This window comes from Cephus cinctus, unplaced genomic scaffold (genome assembly GCF_000341935.2).
Source record: "Cephus cinctus unplaced genomic scaffold, Ccin1 Ccin1_scaffold0351, whole genome shotgun sequence".
NCBI classification, from domain to species: Eukaryota; Metazoa; Arthropoda; class Insecta; order Hymenoptera; family Cephidae; genus Cephus; species Cephus cinctus.
The window spans coordinates 653,494-666,682 of record NW_014333043.1 but is presented as its reverse complement, the minus strand read 5'-3'; the positions used below and the strand labels follow the sequence as shown (position 1 = coordinate 666,682).

The window sequence follows — 13,189 nt, the reverse complement described above, 5'->3', positions numbered from 1 at the left end:
TTTTGTAATTACAAAATGAATGCACCGAACTCGAGTTCCGGTGTTATAGCAATTGCGCCGAAATTCCAATTTCTCTTCATCATCCAATTGTAGTGCAGTGGCAGAACTTGAAGAAAACAGAGAAGACAATATATAAATATGTATATAGTAACTGAGAAATATCTATTCTTGCATGCTCGACATTACCTGGGAATCTCGAGGTTCCTTCCTGACCTTGCAGCCGTTTTCACCAGACTCAACGACCTCACATGTCTCTTGTAAAAGTTCTTCGTAGGTAACAAGAAAGACGATGCGTGCTCGAAAGCACGCAATCATTAAACTATAATATAATTAGGTTATCAAGTAGTCAAGGATGCTACTCTCTAGTCTATACTATATACCTTTATAATATGGATAGAGTGTGCAAAATAAAATGATACTAATAAAATAATAATATTTCTTATTTAATAGATTTATTTTTAATCTGATTTACAGAGCTTTGTGGCACTGTCATTACAGTACTGATATTTGGTCCTTTTACGTCATTTGTTTACCTTCCTCTTTTAATTACCAGCTGCTGTAGTAAGATGGCTTCCATCCATAAGAATAATGGTTACTATATGCTGGATAATGACGATAGGTTACTGATGGGTAACTGTGGTATCCACCATAACCGCCATGACCACCATAACCATATCCACCACCATAACCATATCCACCGCGGTAGCTAAAAAATATCAATAATTATTATTCTGACGTTGCAAGACTATCATGTGTTCATATATTAATAAATTATAATAAATTAACGAATATAGTGTTTTATAAAATCGATATTTCACAGAGGAAATATTAGACGTCTCTCGCGGAGGAGTGTCGCGAATAAAAACCAAAATTTATTCATGATTTATCAATATGATGACGGTTTGCATAGTTATTGGCCTTTAGGATTTCTTAGGTAACATTAATGACTGAACTGGATATTTATACAAATTTTACTGACCTCTAACGTGCCCAACTCACTTATTAACACGCGTACAGTTGTCTTATTATTAATTAACAATTTATAATATTGTAATAATAATTTTATTCACTTTTTATAATAATAATTTTTTAATATTTTATATCATGAAATATGAGAGAGTATGCAATTTGTACTTACTAGCCACCCTTGTACAATCCTGCTCCTAGTGCACCAATTCCAACGGCTTTGGCGCCCACTAATCCAGCACCAACAAGAGCCTTAGTGCCTATTACTTTAGCGCCTAATATCTTAGCACCTATCACTGCACCACCAAGAAGAAGAGCTCTCTTATCACGGACTTGCTCTTGGACGTTCGTGTGGGACTCCTCGGCGATAAGGTCACCTGACTCGTTCGAGGCATAAGCCACGGCAAACAGGACTACCGCCAGGAACACGTAATGGAGCTGCATCTGAAAATACAAGTTTTATACTAATCAATCCATCAAAGTTGCAGTGTAGATACCATTTTTAATAAAGACTATATGAATAATATAACTACCCGGGTAATTTATTACTGAAATATCCTATTCGCAAATCAAATGCGTCCTAGAGTTTAGTCATTTTTGAAGTTACCGTGAAGTACTTACTCTAAACATCATTATACGGCATTATACCTATATGTGAAATTTCCTTCTAACGTGTTACGTGCTTTGTGTTCTAGAGGGCGTTCAGTATGATTAGCCAATCCGTTGACGGTCTTAGCTAACATAACCTGAAATTATGGATTCACAATGTATAACCGATAATCGAACTTTACTTAACCTGATCGAAATCTTCAACACGCTCATTATTCAATTCGAGTCATGATTGAGCGCGTGTTCGTCCGTTATACAACACCTCGTCACTGACGTTTCGACTTAGACGTTTCGAAAGTCTCATTACGAAAACGGCACCGGCGATACCTGCCACCTGGTGCGATACGAGATCAACTATTTTTAAAATTGTCTTACATATTGGACAAAAAGTAGGAACGAAAGAAACAGCGTGTTCGCAATGAAATTTGTTTTAAAAAGGCGTATTCCATTTCCACGATTGATTTTAAAAAATTGACACTTAGAAAAAGATGGTATGATCCGCCAAACGGCTCATACACGATAGTAAGTGCAGAAAATAAACTAAATGTTTTTCTCCCGGGTGCATATAGTATTAATTCTATTGAGTCTTACAAGCTATCTGTAAATTTGTTGTTTATCCACTACCGTTAGTGATTAACAAAAAACCGTCAGTGGAGGTAGTACAAACCTTGCGAAGTCAGTGTTATGTAAATATGATGCTGGAGAATTGTACCACTGACTTTTATAGAAGAGTTTCGCGTACCCCTTCCATTTTGCTATAAACCAATTTTTCAGAATCATCCAGCACGAAATCCTTTCCAAACGCCTTTTGCTATTGCCATTCAATGTAACGTATTAAATATTGGCTATGCCTCTCGCTTCTTTGGACGCCTCTATTCAAATTATGACATTGAATTCATTGATGAGTTAGCATGTTTCTTCAAACGAATTGTTTAGTCATTGTAATGATTGCTCAATTACCATATGCTATGTACCTAACGTATTTTCTGAAGTTCATCCACTCCGTGTAACATATTCATTCTCCTTGACCTTGTGCAAATTTTAATCACTCTGTGTTTCTGATAACTAGAGAATGACTGGCTTTTTTCTACTTTCTTACAACTTGCAACGTGTGCGATATTTAGTTGTGAATGAGTTTGATTTTTTTGGTTACACGTGTTCAATAATATGAAATATATGCAATATAGATTTTGAAATCGTTATTGACAATTAAAATTAATTGTATTGTGTCTCAAGAACTATTATTTTTTTAATTACTTTTAAGACCCATGTAATATACGTTTTTCTAATTTTTGTAAGGTATACAAGATTAAAGATGTATCCACACGTGTGGTCGCTTGACCTTCTGCCGTCTGGTATTTTTCAGTCTTTAATTGTCGCAATTTACATAAAAATGTACGCAAAATTCCAGTTTTTTTTTTCCTTGCTCGCTAGTTACTTAAATCATTGCGGTACATTATGGCACCGTATTACAGTAGGGAAGTATTTCCCAGGGTTGATGCATGTTCGCGCTCAGAAATTGAATTCGCTTAGATTGTGCAAAAAGTTCATAAACGACAAGAAACATATTAACATTACGAGTTTCCTATTTTTGTATTGCGTAAATTATGCAGTCAATTATAAAATTTTTTTTGCAGGGGATATATTATAATTTACATAAAATTTACATGCTCCCTCGTCTACAGTCGACTCCCGTATAACGTGATTTCTTACAACCCGCCAAAGATATTGCGGCTGCTGTTTTCATATAATGCGATTCTTCGTACAACCCGCCAAATAATAAAACATAGAAATTACCTGATTTAGAAATTAAATTCGTGCAGCACGATTAATTTATTTTTAGACGTATTTTCGTAGAGCCAACAACTTTGTAAATCAGTAATAAAAAGATTAGTCATGACGTACGCCAATGAATTTTTAGTTTCAGGAAACAAGGAAGTCCATATATTTGGTTTTCTATTTTTAACAAAACGTCATATGAAACGATAATGTCGTAATATAATTTACGTCAAACAACATAAATTTTCAAATAAACCTGTTTACCCAAAACCCTATTGGATACATCCTGTTACACCATAAGGTTCCGAAATAAATTCTGAAATTCTGAGGTGACATATCGGCATTTTATATATCCACATTGTGACGAAATATTTGTTAGTTTATATATTTTTAAACATTAAAAAAAAACCGAATAGTAAAAACAAAGATAAGATTTTTGTATGCCAGCATTTTAATTTTTTTTTGCAAACAGTACAAAATTAAATACACTCAAATAACAATAAATAATTAACCGTGTTGTTTAAGAATCTGTTGAAGTACGTATTTCTGAAAAATAGAAAAAAAAAGATTACCTAAAAATACAAATTTCAATGCATCATGAACATTATGATATTAACCATTTTCTCGCTGTCCACAGACCATAGGAACCGGAGGATGACGAAGACGAAGCGGAAGCGAAACTTGCACTTCCGCCAGGAAAACTAACGCTACCAGCAGAAGCATGGCTACCACTATTACTATAGCTTGGTCTGTGTTGATATTTATGAGGAAATACAAATCCACCCGCAGCAGCAGAAGCATGACTGCTTGGTCCATGATACTGGTTACCATTATTAGAATACTGGTTTTGATTATCATACTTGTGATAGTAATCATTATTTTCGTTACGATGGCCATAATCTACGTCATCATAATCAGCATAGTCCGAGCCACGAGTATAGTACTCTTTGTCTTTGTACTGATTATAATTTTGACTATAACCACCGGAAGGAGAATATGGCGGATATGGAGGATAACGTGGTCGGTAACCCTTATACTTCCTATATTTACCACCATTGTAATCAGCGCCTATAGCCCTGAAATGAAACAAAAATATTCATTCGATACTCCAATCTCAAACTACTCACGGTAAGTTGAAAATTTTCTTTTACCCAGGAGTCAAAACACCACCGATTGCGCCATGCGGACCTATAATTCCTCCTACAAGAACCTGCCTCCTGGGACGAAGTACTTTATCCTGATAATTGTTCTTTAAGCCGTTTGTATCCTTTGATTCTTGTAGTTCTGCGCATAGTGCAATTTTGACTAGCGTCAAAAGAAAAATCATAATTAAGCCTCGCATCTGCAAACGATCATTAGTACAGTAACGGGATAATTAAATCACTTGACGTATGTTTTGATGATTAGAAAATAGCACTGACGGTATTGATTTCTCGTTTATTTTATCAAGGGATCATGAGAGGACTACGAAAACACATATATCGTGCGACTGTCGTAAAAGCTAAAGCGCGACTGAGGATGTAAATGAAAAGACCATAAAATTTATAGGTGTCTTCGACCTTACTGCGATGATAATACATACGTAAAAGTACCATGAGTGTCGAGCAGCAGAAGTTGGACTTTGATGAATCTATATGCACAAGTGGTCAAGGGCGGTTAAAAAGTCGAATTATTTGCTCATAATTAATTTAATATCGGAAAGAAATCTTTAAACTTGAGATAAGTCATTGACTAAGATTATCGCCTGATCGAACAAGATTTAAGACACTAGGAACATGTATATCTGTAGTTTATTAATATATATAGGTGGATATAAAAAATACGTGTTTCAACTGCCAACTCGATTCCATTGAAAACTTAGTCATTACGCAACTGTCTTTCAGGTACAATTTTTAATATATCGTAAAAATAACAAAACACATATTAAAGCTCCCAATCAGTTTGTATATATTTATCTTTACCTGTAATTTTAACGTTTTACGTTTATAGGACTCTTTGGAAGATCGGCTTTTTACGGACTTTGGTACTCGATATATAGGTGGGAATCAAAAATGCCGCCAAAAGTGAGTCATCTTTTTGAATGGAATTTTAAGTAAATTTAGAAATTATAGAAATTATATACCTAACCTTAAGGAGGTCGGTGTATTGTGGTAAAATGATCAGAAAAATTATGAAATTTTCCTTTAAACGATATACATTTATTGTATAAAATTTAAGACATTTGCTTACGTTATTTTTGAGAAAATTCAGGGATAACCTTACTTCTTATACACGAGGTCTTATAATATTGCTAGGGAAATTAATTTTCATTCTGAAACGACGTACGTTCAAAGCGTAATGAAAAAAATTAAGAATATTCGGTTTCGAGCCTGTGGACGGCCAATTCACATTACAACGGCAGCTTATAGATACTAAAGCAAAGAGTGCGGAGGAAGTTCCTTCCCAGCCCACTTCCTACGTTTGAATAATCAACCACCTCAAATATTTTCGATTCTCCTTAAATATGCAATTAAACTGTTAAAGAAGAAGAAGAAGGCCGCCGAGAAGAGGCTACACCGTCAGCAACAATTAGAGGAACGTCAACGGTTTCTAAAAAGGGAACATTTACGTCGAGAAGTTGAACTTGGTGCTCTGAATATTAAACGGTTTAAAAGAAGATGGCGCGAGATGGCGATGCGCGCTAAGATGCCTGTAATTAAAGAAAACCTTGAAGTCGCTTGGCACACCTTTGACCGCACCCTTGACATTAAGAACTACAGGTCGGCATTTGTATTACTCAATTCACTAATATAAACGTTTAAAACACATAGATTTTGTGAGTCATTGTAAAAGTGCTGTATCATTACTTACTGATATACGTTATTCCATATATTATTCATATTTATGGAATTTACAGTATCAGTATTCTTATGGACGCCCTGGACGAGGCAGAGGAGCAATATTTAACGAACGAAAGAGCCCATATCGAAAATATAGACAAACTCATGAAACTGTATGGCGTGAAACTTCAAAACGAAGAAATGAAGTATCAAAATCAGCTTCAAGATATTCTCGATGCAGCGAACGTGGAGAATGAAAGGATCAGTTATGAGTATAAGGAAGAAGAGGTGTTTTTCCAAGACATCATGAAAGTCATGAAACACCGTCTCGATGAGCTGTTGAATAATATCAAGAGCATGACTATAAGTGAAAACCTTAAAAATAATTTATTGACTTTTAAATATGTATTATGAGGAAAAAGTTTTGGAACACTTTGTTTGTGGTTCAGGCAAGGTCAATGAACTTGCAGAAGACAATGATAATTCAAGGCGCATCGCAAGGAATGTCTTAGAGAAACAAATTGCTAAACTTCGGCACCGTCTGCGACGTGTTCTGACACATTATCAAAAAAGTAAAGGGTACTTCTTTGTAATATAACCGATAAACATAAATATTATTTTATTATATATAGGTACTGACAATCGTCGTAAAATGTATATTAGTGTTAAAACTAAGGACGACGAGGAACGTACGATCATTGCTAAGCAGGTGGTGCGAACCGGTATCCTCTTCGAGACGATTAGGAAGCTCAAGGAAAAGATCACCACGTTCCGAGCTAATGCAAATAAGGATGTTTTTGAGATAGCGAGCGAACATGCATTTTTTCACTCTGCTTATTGGATGGCGAAGAATCGCTTTCTCTTGGGTAAAAAAATTAATTCTCATAAAACCGTGTAAAAGTTGTATCCTGAGACCTTGAAGAACCCGCCTGCAGATAATACTCAACCTTAACCTAACTTAATAAAATCTGTTAGCATTGATGTTTCTAGAAACTAACATAGATAAAAATCAATTGACGATAATCACAAGTCATTATAATCGTACCATGCAACATCTACAGCGTTTGATTACAAAAGGCGAATATCTTCTGGTAATGATTCAGACTTGTAGGAAATATGAAACCCAGGATGAGAAGATATTACCATTCAGTGCTCAAGTAGTATTCGACGATCATATTGAGAAGGAATTAGTATCGTTAGATTGGGACAAAAGTCGTGAGGTAAATTAAACGTAACTGACACTCAAATGTAAGCAACAACTTTTCATGCTTATGCAAAATATTAAGATAGAAGCACTTACGTTTATGAGGTTTTATATTTTACTATTTAGGTTATAGATAATATTCGGAATTTGGAACAATTCTGGAGGCGTGCAGGTATGGCACAGATAACAACAACAGAATTACGAATGGAAAGGGATAAACTAAAACTTGAATCTCGACATTTGCGTGAGTGTTTACGACACTGTATAGCCAGTCGCAGTTTGATTTCACCAAGTAGGGAAAAGAGAACGAAGCTACCTCAAGTAAATAAGAAGCCGGTAGTAATAGATGGAAATTTATACTTGAACGCACAATCGATATAAACGACAACTAAAATCCCTAGATATTACATTGGCGACAGAACAAATAATTGAACAAATAATGAAAGTGTAGTACCATTATTTATTTCAAGTCTGTACAGGTAGAAAATCATAAAGCTACTTTTATATATCAATAACTTATTTAATCCGGGTGGGTTTCCGGTGTGTTATCTCGGGAATGTGTAACCCACACGAATCGAGCTTTTCTTCGCCCCTTCTACACTACCAGAAATGCATTTATCATAGGACTTGCAGTGCTTACTGGATCCATCATTCTTTAGGATCCTTTTAGTTATTATACCCTTCTCGCTCTTTGTCGAGTGGACTTAAATTAGTTACTATACGTTTCGTAGTAGTAATTCTCATTCACAGCGCATATTGGACTTATCCGCTGTCTTGCATTCTGCTATACTTGGAGAGCTATTGCCGATAACTATACTGATAATAAGAATATTTTCAATATAATTAAAGTATAGTTATCACAAATATAGTATTCTAAAGTGCTTGATAAGTGTAATAATCTTGTGACGAATTAATGCAAAATAACGAACCTATATAGTTTTTTTTTATCATTACTGGGAAATTATGAATTTAATAAGAAAAATTGTAAATTATGATCAGTGGTGATCAAGAAGGTAGACAGTCATAGATAATGAATGAGAAATTATCATATTCATTTGCCCTCGCCTTGTCACTTTTGCCTATAAAGAAGCTAGATAGATACTTGCTATTATTTTATGACTATTCTAAGGATAGTGGATATAATTTTAACCTCTGACAATTACTACTTAGCGTTGGGTATTTTAATCAAGCCGTGTCGCGACTTAATTGCTTAAGTAATATTCTCTTATAACGTAATAGTACTCGTGGGCGCAAAGCGCAAGCGTACATACAGAAACTATCCCTATGATAGTATACGATCTTTTAAATACTTTGATAGTACTATTTAATTATTAACAATATTATCATCACGCTTCTTTATTTACAAACTGGACGAGCGAAGGCTCGGATTACTGTTCGCTTTCTTGTGTTAACTGTTGCTATTCACTGAGCGCCTCGTCCTTTAAGATAATTGCTTGAAATAACGGTGACAAAATGATTTAGAACACATTAGAAATGATCGTGCTGATATTAGCGTCCCTTGTTCCTGTGAGCTATGTAAGAGAGAAGTTTGTTGCCCGATAGGAAGGTCACAATGCTCAGACCAAAAAGATATTTTAAGGTCACAAACATATTCAGCTGCAGCCAGAAGATTCCCATAAGGACAAAGATGCCTGAAAGAAAGAAGATGTTACATGGATGATTACCCATGATTTCGAAAATGATCACTAATCATGACTTTGGGTTATAAGGCTGTCATGAATATCGGGCTGCAAATGCAACAATTACAATGTTGCATCTGTGAAAAATTCAATTTTTACTGTTTGCCCAATTGAAAGCCTACGAGATCAAGAGAATTTCGTCTGCCAAGCATTGGGCCCGTAGTGTAATTAAATTGATATCTGTCTTTATGATACAAATTACTTACTGCCTAATCCAAGATGGAAAGTAACGGCGCTGAGAGAGAATGGGAAGTTTGAAATATTCACACCTAGTTTGGCCCATAGAATGAACAGTATCAAAACAGGTAGCAGACATAGACCAGTGAATAGATTCGACACGAATACTGGAGGCCTTTTTTCTGGTTCACGGAACATATGCTGGAATGTTAAAATATTACCATTAATTTTTAAATTTTACATAGAGCTAATTCCATAGTTATTTAAACAGGTGTCGGTCAAATTGCGACATTTTAAGATCATTAAACGATCTAAAAATATATATATATGCACGATGGCCTTTACTTTGCCAATGACATGGAAGTGGCAGACAAATTGGATGTCATCTGTCACTAACGAGCATTGGCGCTTTTAATTATTTAATTAAATTACTTATATGATAATTTGTACCTTAATTTCTGGCAACGGTGTATATATCAGAGGCTTCTGTTTATAAGGAACTGACTTTCCTGTTTGGACGAATGGTTCCGGTGCAGGTAGTTCTGGGAATTTTAGGCTTACTTCAGCTACGGTCCACTGGAAGGAATTGCTTAATACAGCATCTCCTACTACCAACTCCAAGTTGTAATCACCGCTTTGGTAACCAAAGGTAGAGGCTGCTGTCGCCAGAGGCTACAAGTAAAAATTAAAGAAATATTCTTGCTCAAAGAGATCGTACAATATTTATAATTATCGAAAAATTACCATGTCAAACTTATAAACGTGAGAGGCATCGGGTTCAGCCACGAAAATAATTTCATGTCCGTGTTTATCAGATTTTGATTCAGAAACTGACGAAATTCGCACAAAAGCTTGGTGAACTCGAATTGGCTTTTTGTTAGCTGCATCTTTCAGAAGGAATCTTACAACCAATTTTTGTTGCGAGTCAGCCTCAATCTTTTGACCCAATTTATTGGGATAGACAACCCTGGACATAGATGTGTTTTCAATAAGTTTTTGTTTAAAGTACTTACATATCTGCAAAAGAATTGCTTTTCTTGTAGAATATTTACTTTGTCAATTTTGGTTGAGTCGTTTGATCAGCATCACCAGTTCCAATTTCAAGGTAATCGACGATGACTTCCGACAGTACTTTAACGGTGACTATATTAGATACAGAATCTGCTGAAACGGATATGTTGTAGAAACCACGCTCTGGTTTGATATCCATAAAATTCACGGTAAACAATGTTCTGTAAAGAAATCACAAGATTATCTCAGTTCGCAAGTGATACTAGAGAAGCTGTAATGTATGTTAAATTCAATAGCCCTTATCATATATGAATATGGCCATTGTATATAATTTAACAATTAATCTACCCCAAGCGTATAACTGAAATCAATATGGAATTAAAAAAACTGATTCAGCAAAATATCGGGGTATATATATATACATACATACATACAATTCTCATCGAACAGTACTTACTTATCCGAAGAAGCTTGGAAATTCTTCTTGCTCATCACTACAGCATCATCGCCAATCCGAGTCGCAGTATTCACTGCTACAGTAGGAGTTTTTGACAATGGTCTTCCTAGAATATCGCAGACCTTAACCTTGATCAGAGGCTGTTGTGCAGAAACAATGATGCCACCATCAGCCAGGGTGATACAAATTGGATGATGGAATTCGTTATTAGCCAAGGTAGTCAGGGAAGATAAGAGGCTAACAACCCCCTTGGGTGTTTGGACAGAACGACGTGACAGAAGATAGTTTGCCAGTTTCACGGTCTGCCCTGTTGTTACAGGTGGTGTCTTCTTCAGAGAGGATGATAACTTGAAGATTCCATTTATCAAAAGACCTATAAACATTGAAGAATGAGTAATTAATTGTTGCTATAAACGTAATTCAATCATACTATTTATGAAAGTAAAGTCAGTCTAAAAGAATTCTTCAAGATTCTTACAGTAGAACGAAAGTATTATCTACATCATACTTGATTATGAATATCCATATTTTTTCTTTAATGCATTTTATATTATGGAGAACTTACTAGTTACAGAAAGACCGCCCTCGAACTGCAAATAACGGCCGTCGACTTCATCTGCCTGGACCACGGCATCTTCCACGCGTTCAAACGCAAATAAACCAGCTAGACCAAGGTCTGACGCTATGTTAAAAGTATAACCAAGGCTGAAAATGAAATATTAAACTAATTTTCACGTTACTTTAAATATTATGGATAAAATCATCAGAGCAAATAGTTATTTTTCATACTTCAAAAGGCTATCATCTTTCTTCAAAGCAGCTTGTAGCGTTTTTGTCAATTTTCCTGTAGTTGACTCTGACAATTTTTCAGATAATGACGTTAAAGCTTTTACTGCAAAATACAAGTCTGGAATGGCCGACGTATCCTTTTCAATTGCTGCAGTTAATACCTGTAATTATCATAGAATGAATCAAGTATTTTTTTTTATTGAAGCAAAATAGGTACCTAAGAATAAGAATCAGTAATAAATGTTTTCTTCAAGGTTCTTGCAGTAGAACGAAAGTTATTTTGAAACATCATTTGAACTTAGTGAAAATATGTGTAAAAGATTACATAATGTTTATTGACCTTAGCAATTGCAGTTTTTGGTAGAGCTTTACAACTTCCTAAAGCTTTCCAAATACCAACAGCATAAAATGCATTTTCTGGTGTAATAACACTGCCGTCGCCTACAGAATCCTGCACAAACTTGCAGATTTCCTAAAAACAAAAATTTGCTGCTTGAGTATATTGTTTTTTAAAATCTTAATCAATTTTACTGTAATTGTCACCATCAGTAAGACTAATCAAAATCATTGACAATCAGCATTCATGGTTCTCATCATTTGGTAAAATATGTAATATTAAGAATTAAACGATAAAATAATTTAAAATCTTACAGCACTCTTCGGTACGGGTTCTTCAATCAGTTGATATCCTATGACAGCATAATAAGCTGTCGATAGATCATCTAATTTAAAACCAGGGTCAATAACTTTCTTGAATCTGGCTTTGTCAGCCACTGATAAATAAGAATCTGTCGACGGGTGGTTAGACGTCGACCATGCCATCATTATTAGTACAATTAATAACAGGCACCACACATCTAAACAAAAAAGATACAAAATATTCTATATTATATAGTTATCTGATATTCTATAGATGGTGAACTTTAATATATGGGACGCCAATATGTGGCACTTCTAATAATATGCTTGCAGAATTACATTGGATAATATAAATCATCAGATACTTTACAAGCACATGGTATGATGCCACATAACAATTTACTTAACCAAGGTACAAAAACTGAACAAACAATACAATATCCCAAATTATCATTGTTTTCTATTAAATTAAAATATTTGATAGGAATAGTATTAAATCCATGTTCTCTTTCAAGGTACTATGAAAAATTTGAGTTGCCATGATCGGACGGAGAGTAGTGTTGAGAATGCTATTTTTGGAAATACAGCATAAACTCTTACAGAGTATTAAATATCTTGTGATCAAAAAGTTAAAAAGAAATATATTAGATTAAACATAGTAGAGTGTTTAGTACGCTGTACTTACGTCCCTCCTCCATTTTGAATGAAGAAATTTAACTCAAGCCGGCCGCCACGTCGGCCTCCCAAACAAGATGGCTCCTTCTCCATTGCGCGTGTCAAGAAAAATGGACGCAAGCAGTACCGGAAATCGCTGGCAAATACCCTCAAGGAATGCAGCCAAATATAAGAGAAAAATATCCCTATGTATTTCTCTAGTATTCGACCAATGGCCATTTTTCACGATGAAAATAATCTCTAAAAATATAAATATTTTTATTAGCATTATTCACCATTCCGATGACATCATCTTCAATTTTGTAAAAGTTTTAAGCATTACGAAGCAACAATTTCTTATTATTTAAGACAAACAAAAGAGTTC

General features: G+C 34.9%; 4 protein-coding genes across 9 annotated transcripts; 1 reads left to right on the top strand and 3 right to left on the bottom strand.

Moving 5' to 3' along the window:
- Positions 1–430: 430 nt before the first annotated feature.
- Positions 431–2,392, bottom strand: LOC107267219 (prisilkin-39). Of its 2 annotated transcripts, XM_015738635.2 has the most exons (4): positions 2,243–2,301; positions 1,588–1,712; positions 1,139–1,410; positions 431–706 (listed from the first exon to the last, which is right to left on the bottom strand). In XM_015738635.2, exons 2-4 carry the CDS (start codon positions 1,597–1,599, stop codon positions 547–549), a joined length of 444 nt encoding a protein of 147 aa, XP_015594121.1. In that variant the 5' UTR covers positions 1,600–1,712; positions 2,243–2,301; the 3' UTR covers positions 431–546. The 2 variants fall into 2 exon arrangements, with proteins under 2 accessions (XP_015594121.1, XP_015594122.1); XM_015738636.2 differs by lacking the exon at positions 1,588–1,712 and having other exon boundaries at positions 2,243–2,392.
- A 1,402-nt stretch (positions 2,393–3,794) lies between these two features.
- On the bottom strand, positions 3,795–7,611 carry LOC107267218. 3 transcript variants are annotated; one of them, XM_015738634.2, is made up of 4 exons: positions 7,474–7,611; positions 4,506–4,696; positions 3,972–4,430; positions 3,795–3,900 (listed from the first exon to the last, which is right to left on the bottom strand). In XM_015738634.2, coding segments are annotated over exons 2-4 (651 nt in total). In that variant the 5' UTR covers positions 7,474–7,611; the 3' UTR covers positions 3,795–3,899. The 3 variants fall into 3 exon arrangements, with proteins under 3 accessions (XP_015594120.1, XP_024940135.1, XP_015594119.1); XM_025084367.1 differs by lacking the exon at positions 7,474–7,611 and adding an exon at positions 4,937–4,964 and having other exon boundaries at positions 4,506–4,659; XM_015738633.1 differs by lacking the exon at positions 7,474–7,611 and adding an exon at positions 4,776–4,882.
- LOC107267138 (dynein regulatory complex subunit 2-like) lies at positions 4,997–7,831 on the top strand. 3 transcript variants are annotated; one of them, XM_025084365.1, is made up of 7 exons: positions 4,997–5,417; positions 5,878–6,113; positions 6,251–6,540; positions 6,623–6,745; positions 6,806–7,039; positions 7,164–7,393; positions 7,504–7,831. In XM_025084365.1, the coding sequence occupies exons 1-7, from the start codon at positions 5,406–5,408 to the stop codon at positions 7,756–7,758; spliced, it is 1,380 nt and encodes a 459-aa protein (XP_024940133.1). In that variant the 5' UTR covers positions 4,997–5,405; the 3' UTR covers positions 7,759–7,831. The 3 variants fall into 3 exon arrangements, with proteins under 3 accessions (XP_024940133.1, XP_024940132.1, XP_024940134.1); XM_025084364.1 differs by having other exon boundaries at positions 7,149–7,393; XM_025084366.1 differs by having other exon boundaries at positions 6,623–6,752; positions 6,837–7,039; positions 7,149–7,393.
- LOC107267217 (dolichyl-diphosphooligosaccharide--protein glycosyltransferase subunit 2) lies at positions 7,818–12,955 on the bottom strand. The gene is made up of 11 exons (XM_015738632.2): positions 12,836–12,955; positions 12,163–12,368; positions 11,852–11,983; positions 11,512–11,672; positions 11,288–11,427; positions 10,723–11,095; positions 10,307–10,486; positions 9,999–10,221; positions 9,705–9,926; positions 9,284–9,455; positions 7,818–9,029 (listed from the first exon to the last, which is right to left on the bottom strand). Exons 1-11 carry the CDS (start codon positions 12,846–12,848, stop codon positions 8,887–8,889), a joined length of 1,965 nt encoding a protein of 654 aa, XP_015594118.1. The 5' UTR covers positions 12,849–12,955; the 3' UTR covers positions 7,818–8,886.
- Between the last annotated feature and the right edge of the window lie 234 nt (positions 12,956–13,189).

Coding starts and splice junctions, on each gene's coding strand:
- LOC107267219 (XM_015738635.2), bottom strand. Junction 707..1,138: donor GGATTGTACAAGGGTGGCTA/GTAAGTACAAAT, acceptor GATATTTTTTAG/CTACCGCGGTGGATATGGTT.
- LOC107267218 (XM_015738634.2), bottom strand. CDS start 4,696: ATGCGAGGCTTAATTATGATTTTTCTTTTGACGCTAGTCAAAATTGCA. Junction 4,431..4,505: donor GGTGGTGTTTTGACTCCTGG/GTAAAAGAAAAT, acceptor GTTTCATTTCAG/GGCTATAGGCGCTGATTACA.
- LOC107267138 (XM_025084364.1), top strand. Junction 7,040..7,148: donor GAAGAATCGCTTTCTCTTGG/GTAAAAAAATTA, acceptor AAAATCTGTTAG/CATTGATGTTTCTAGAAACT. Junction 7,394..7,503: donor ATTGGGACAAAAGTCGTGAG/GTAAATTAAACG, acceptor TTTACTATTTAG/GTTATAGATAATATTCGGAA.
- LOC107267217 (XM_015738632.2), bottom strand. Junction 11,096..11,287: donor GGGCGGTCTTTCTGTAACTA/GTAAGTTCTCCA, acceptor CAATGTTTATAG/GTCTTTTGATAAATGGAATC. Junction 9,030..9,283: donor TTTCCATCTTGGATTAGGCA/GTAAGTAATTTG, acceptor TCTTTCTTTCAG/GCATCTTTGTCCTTATGGGA.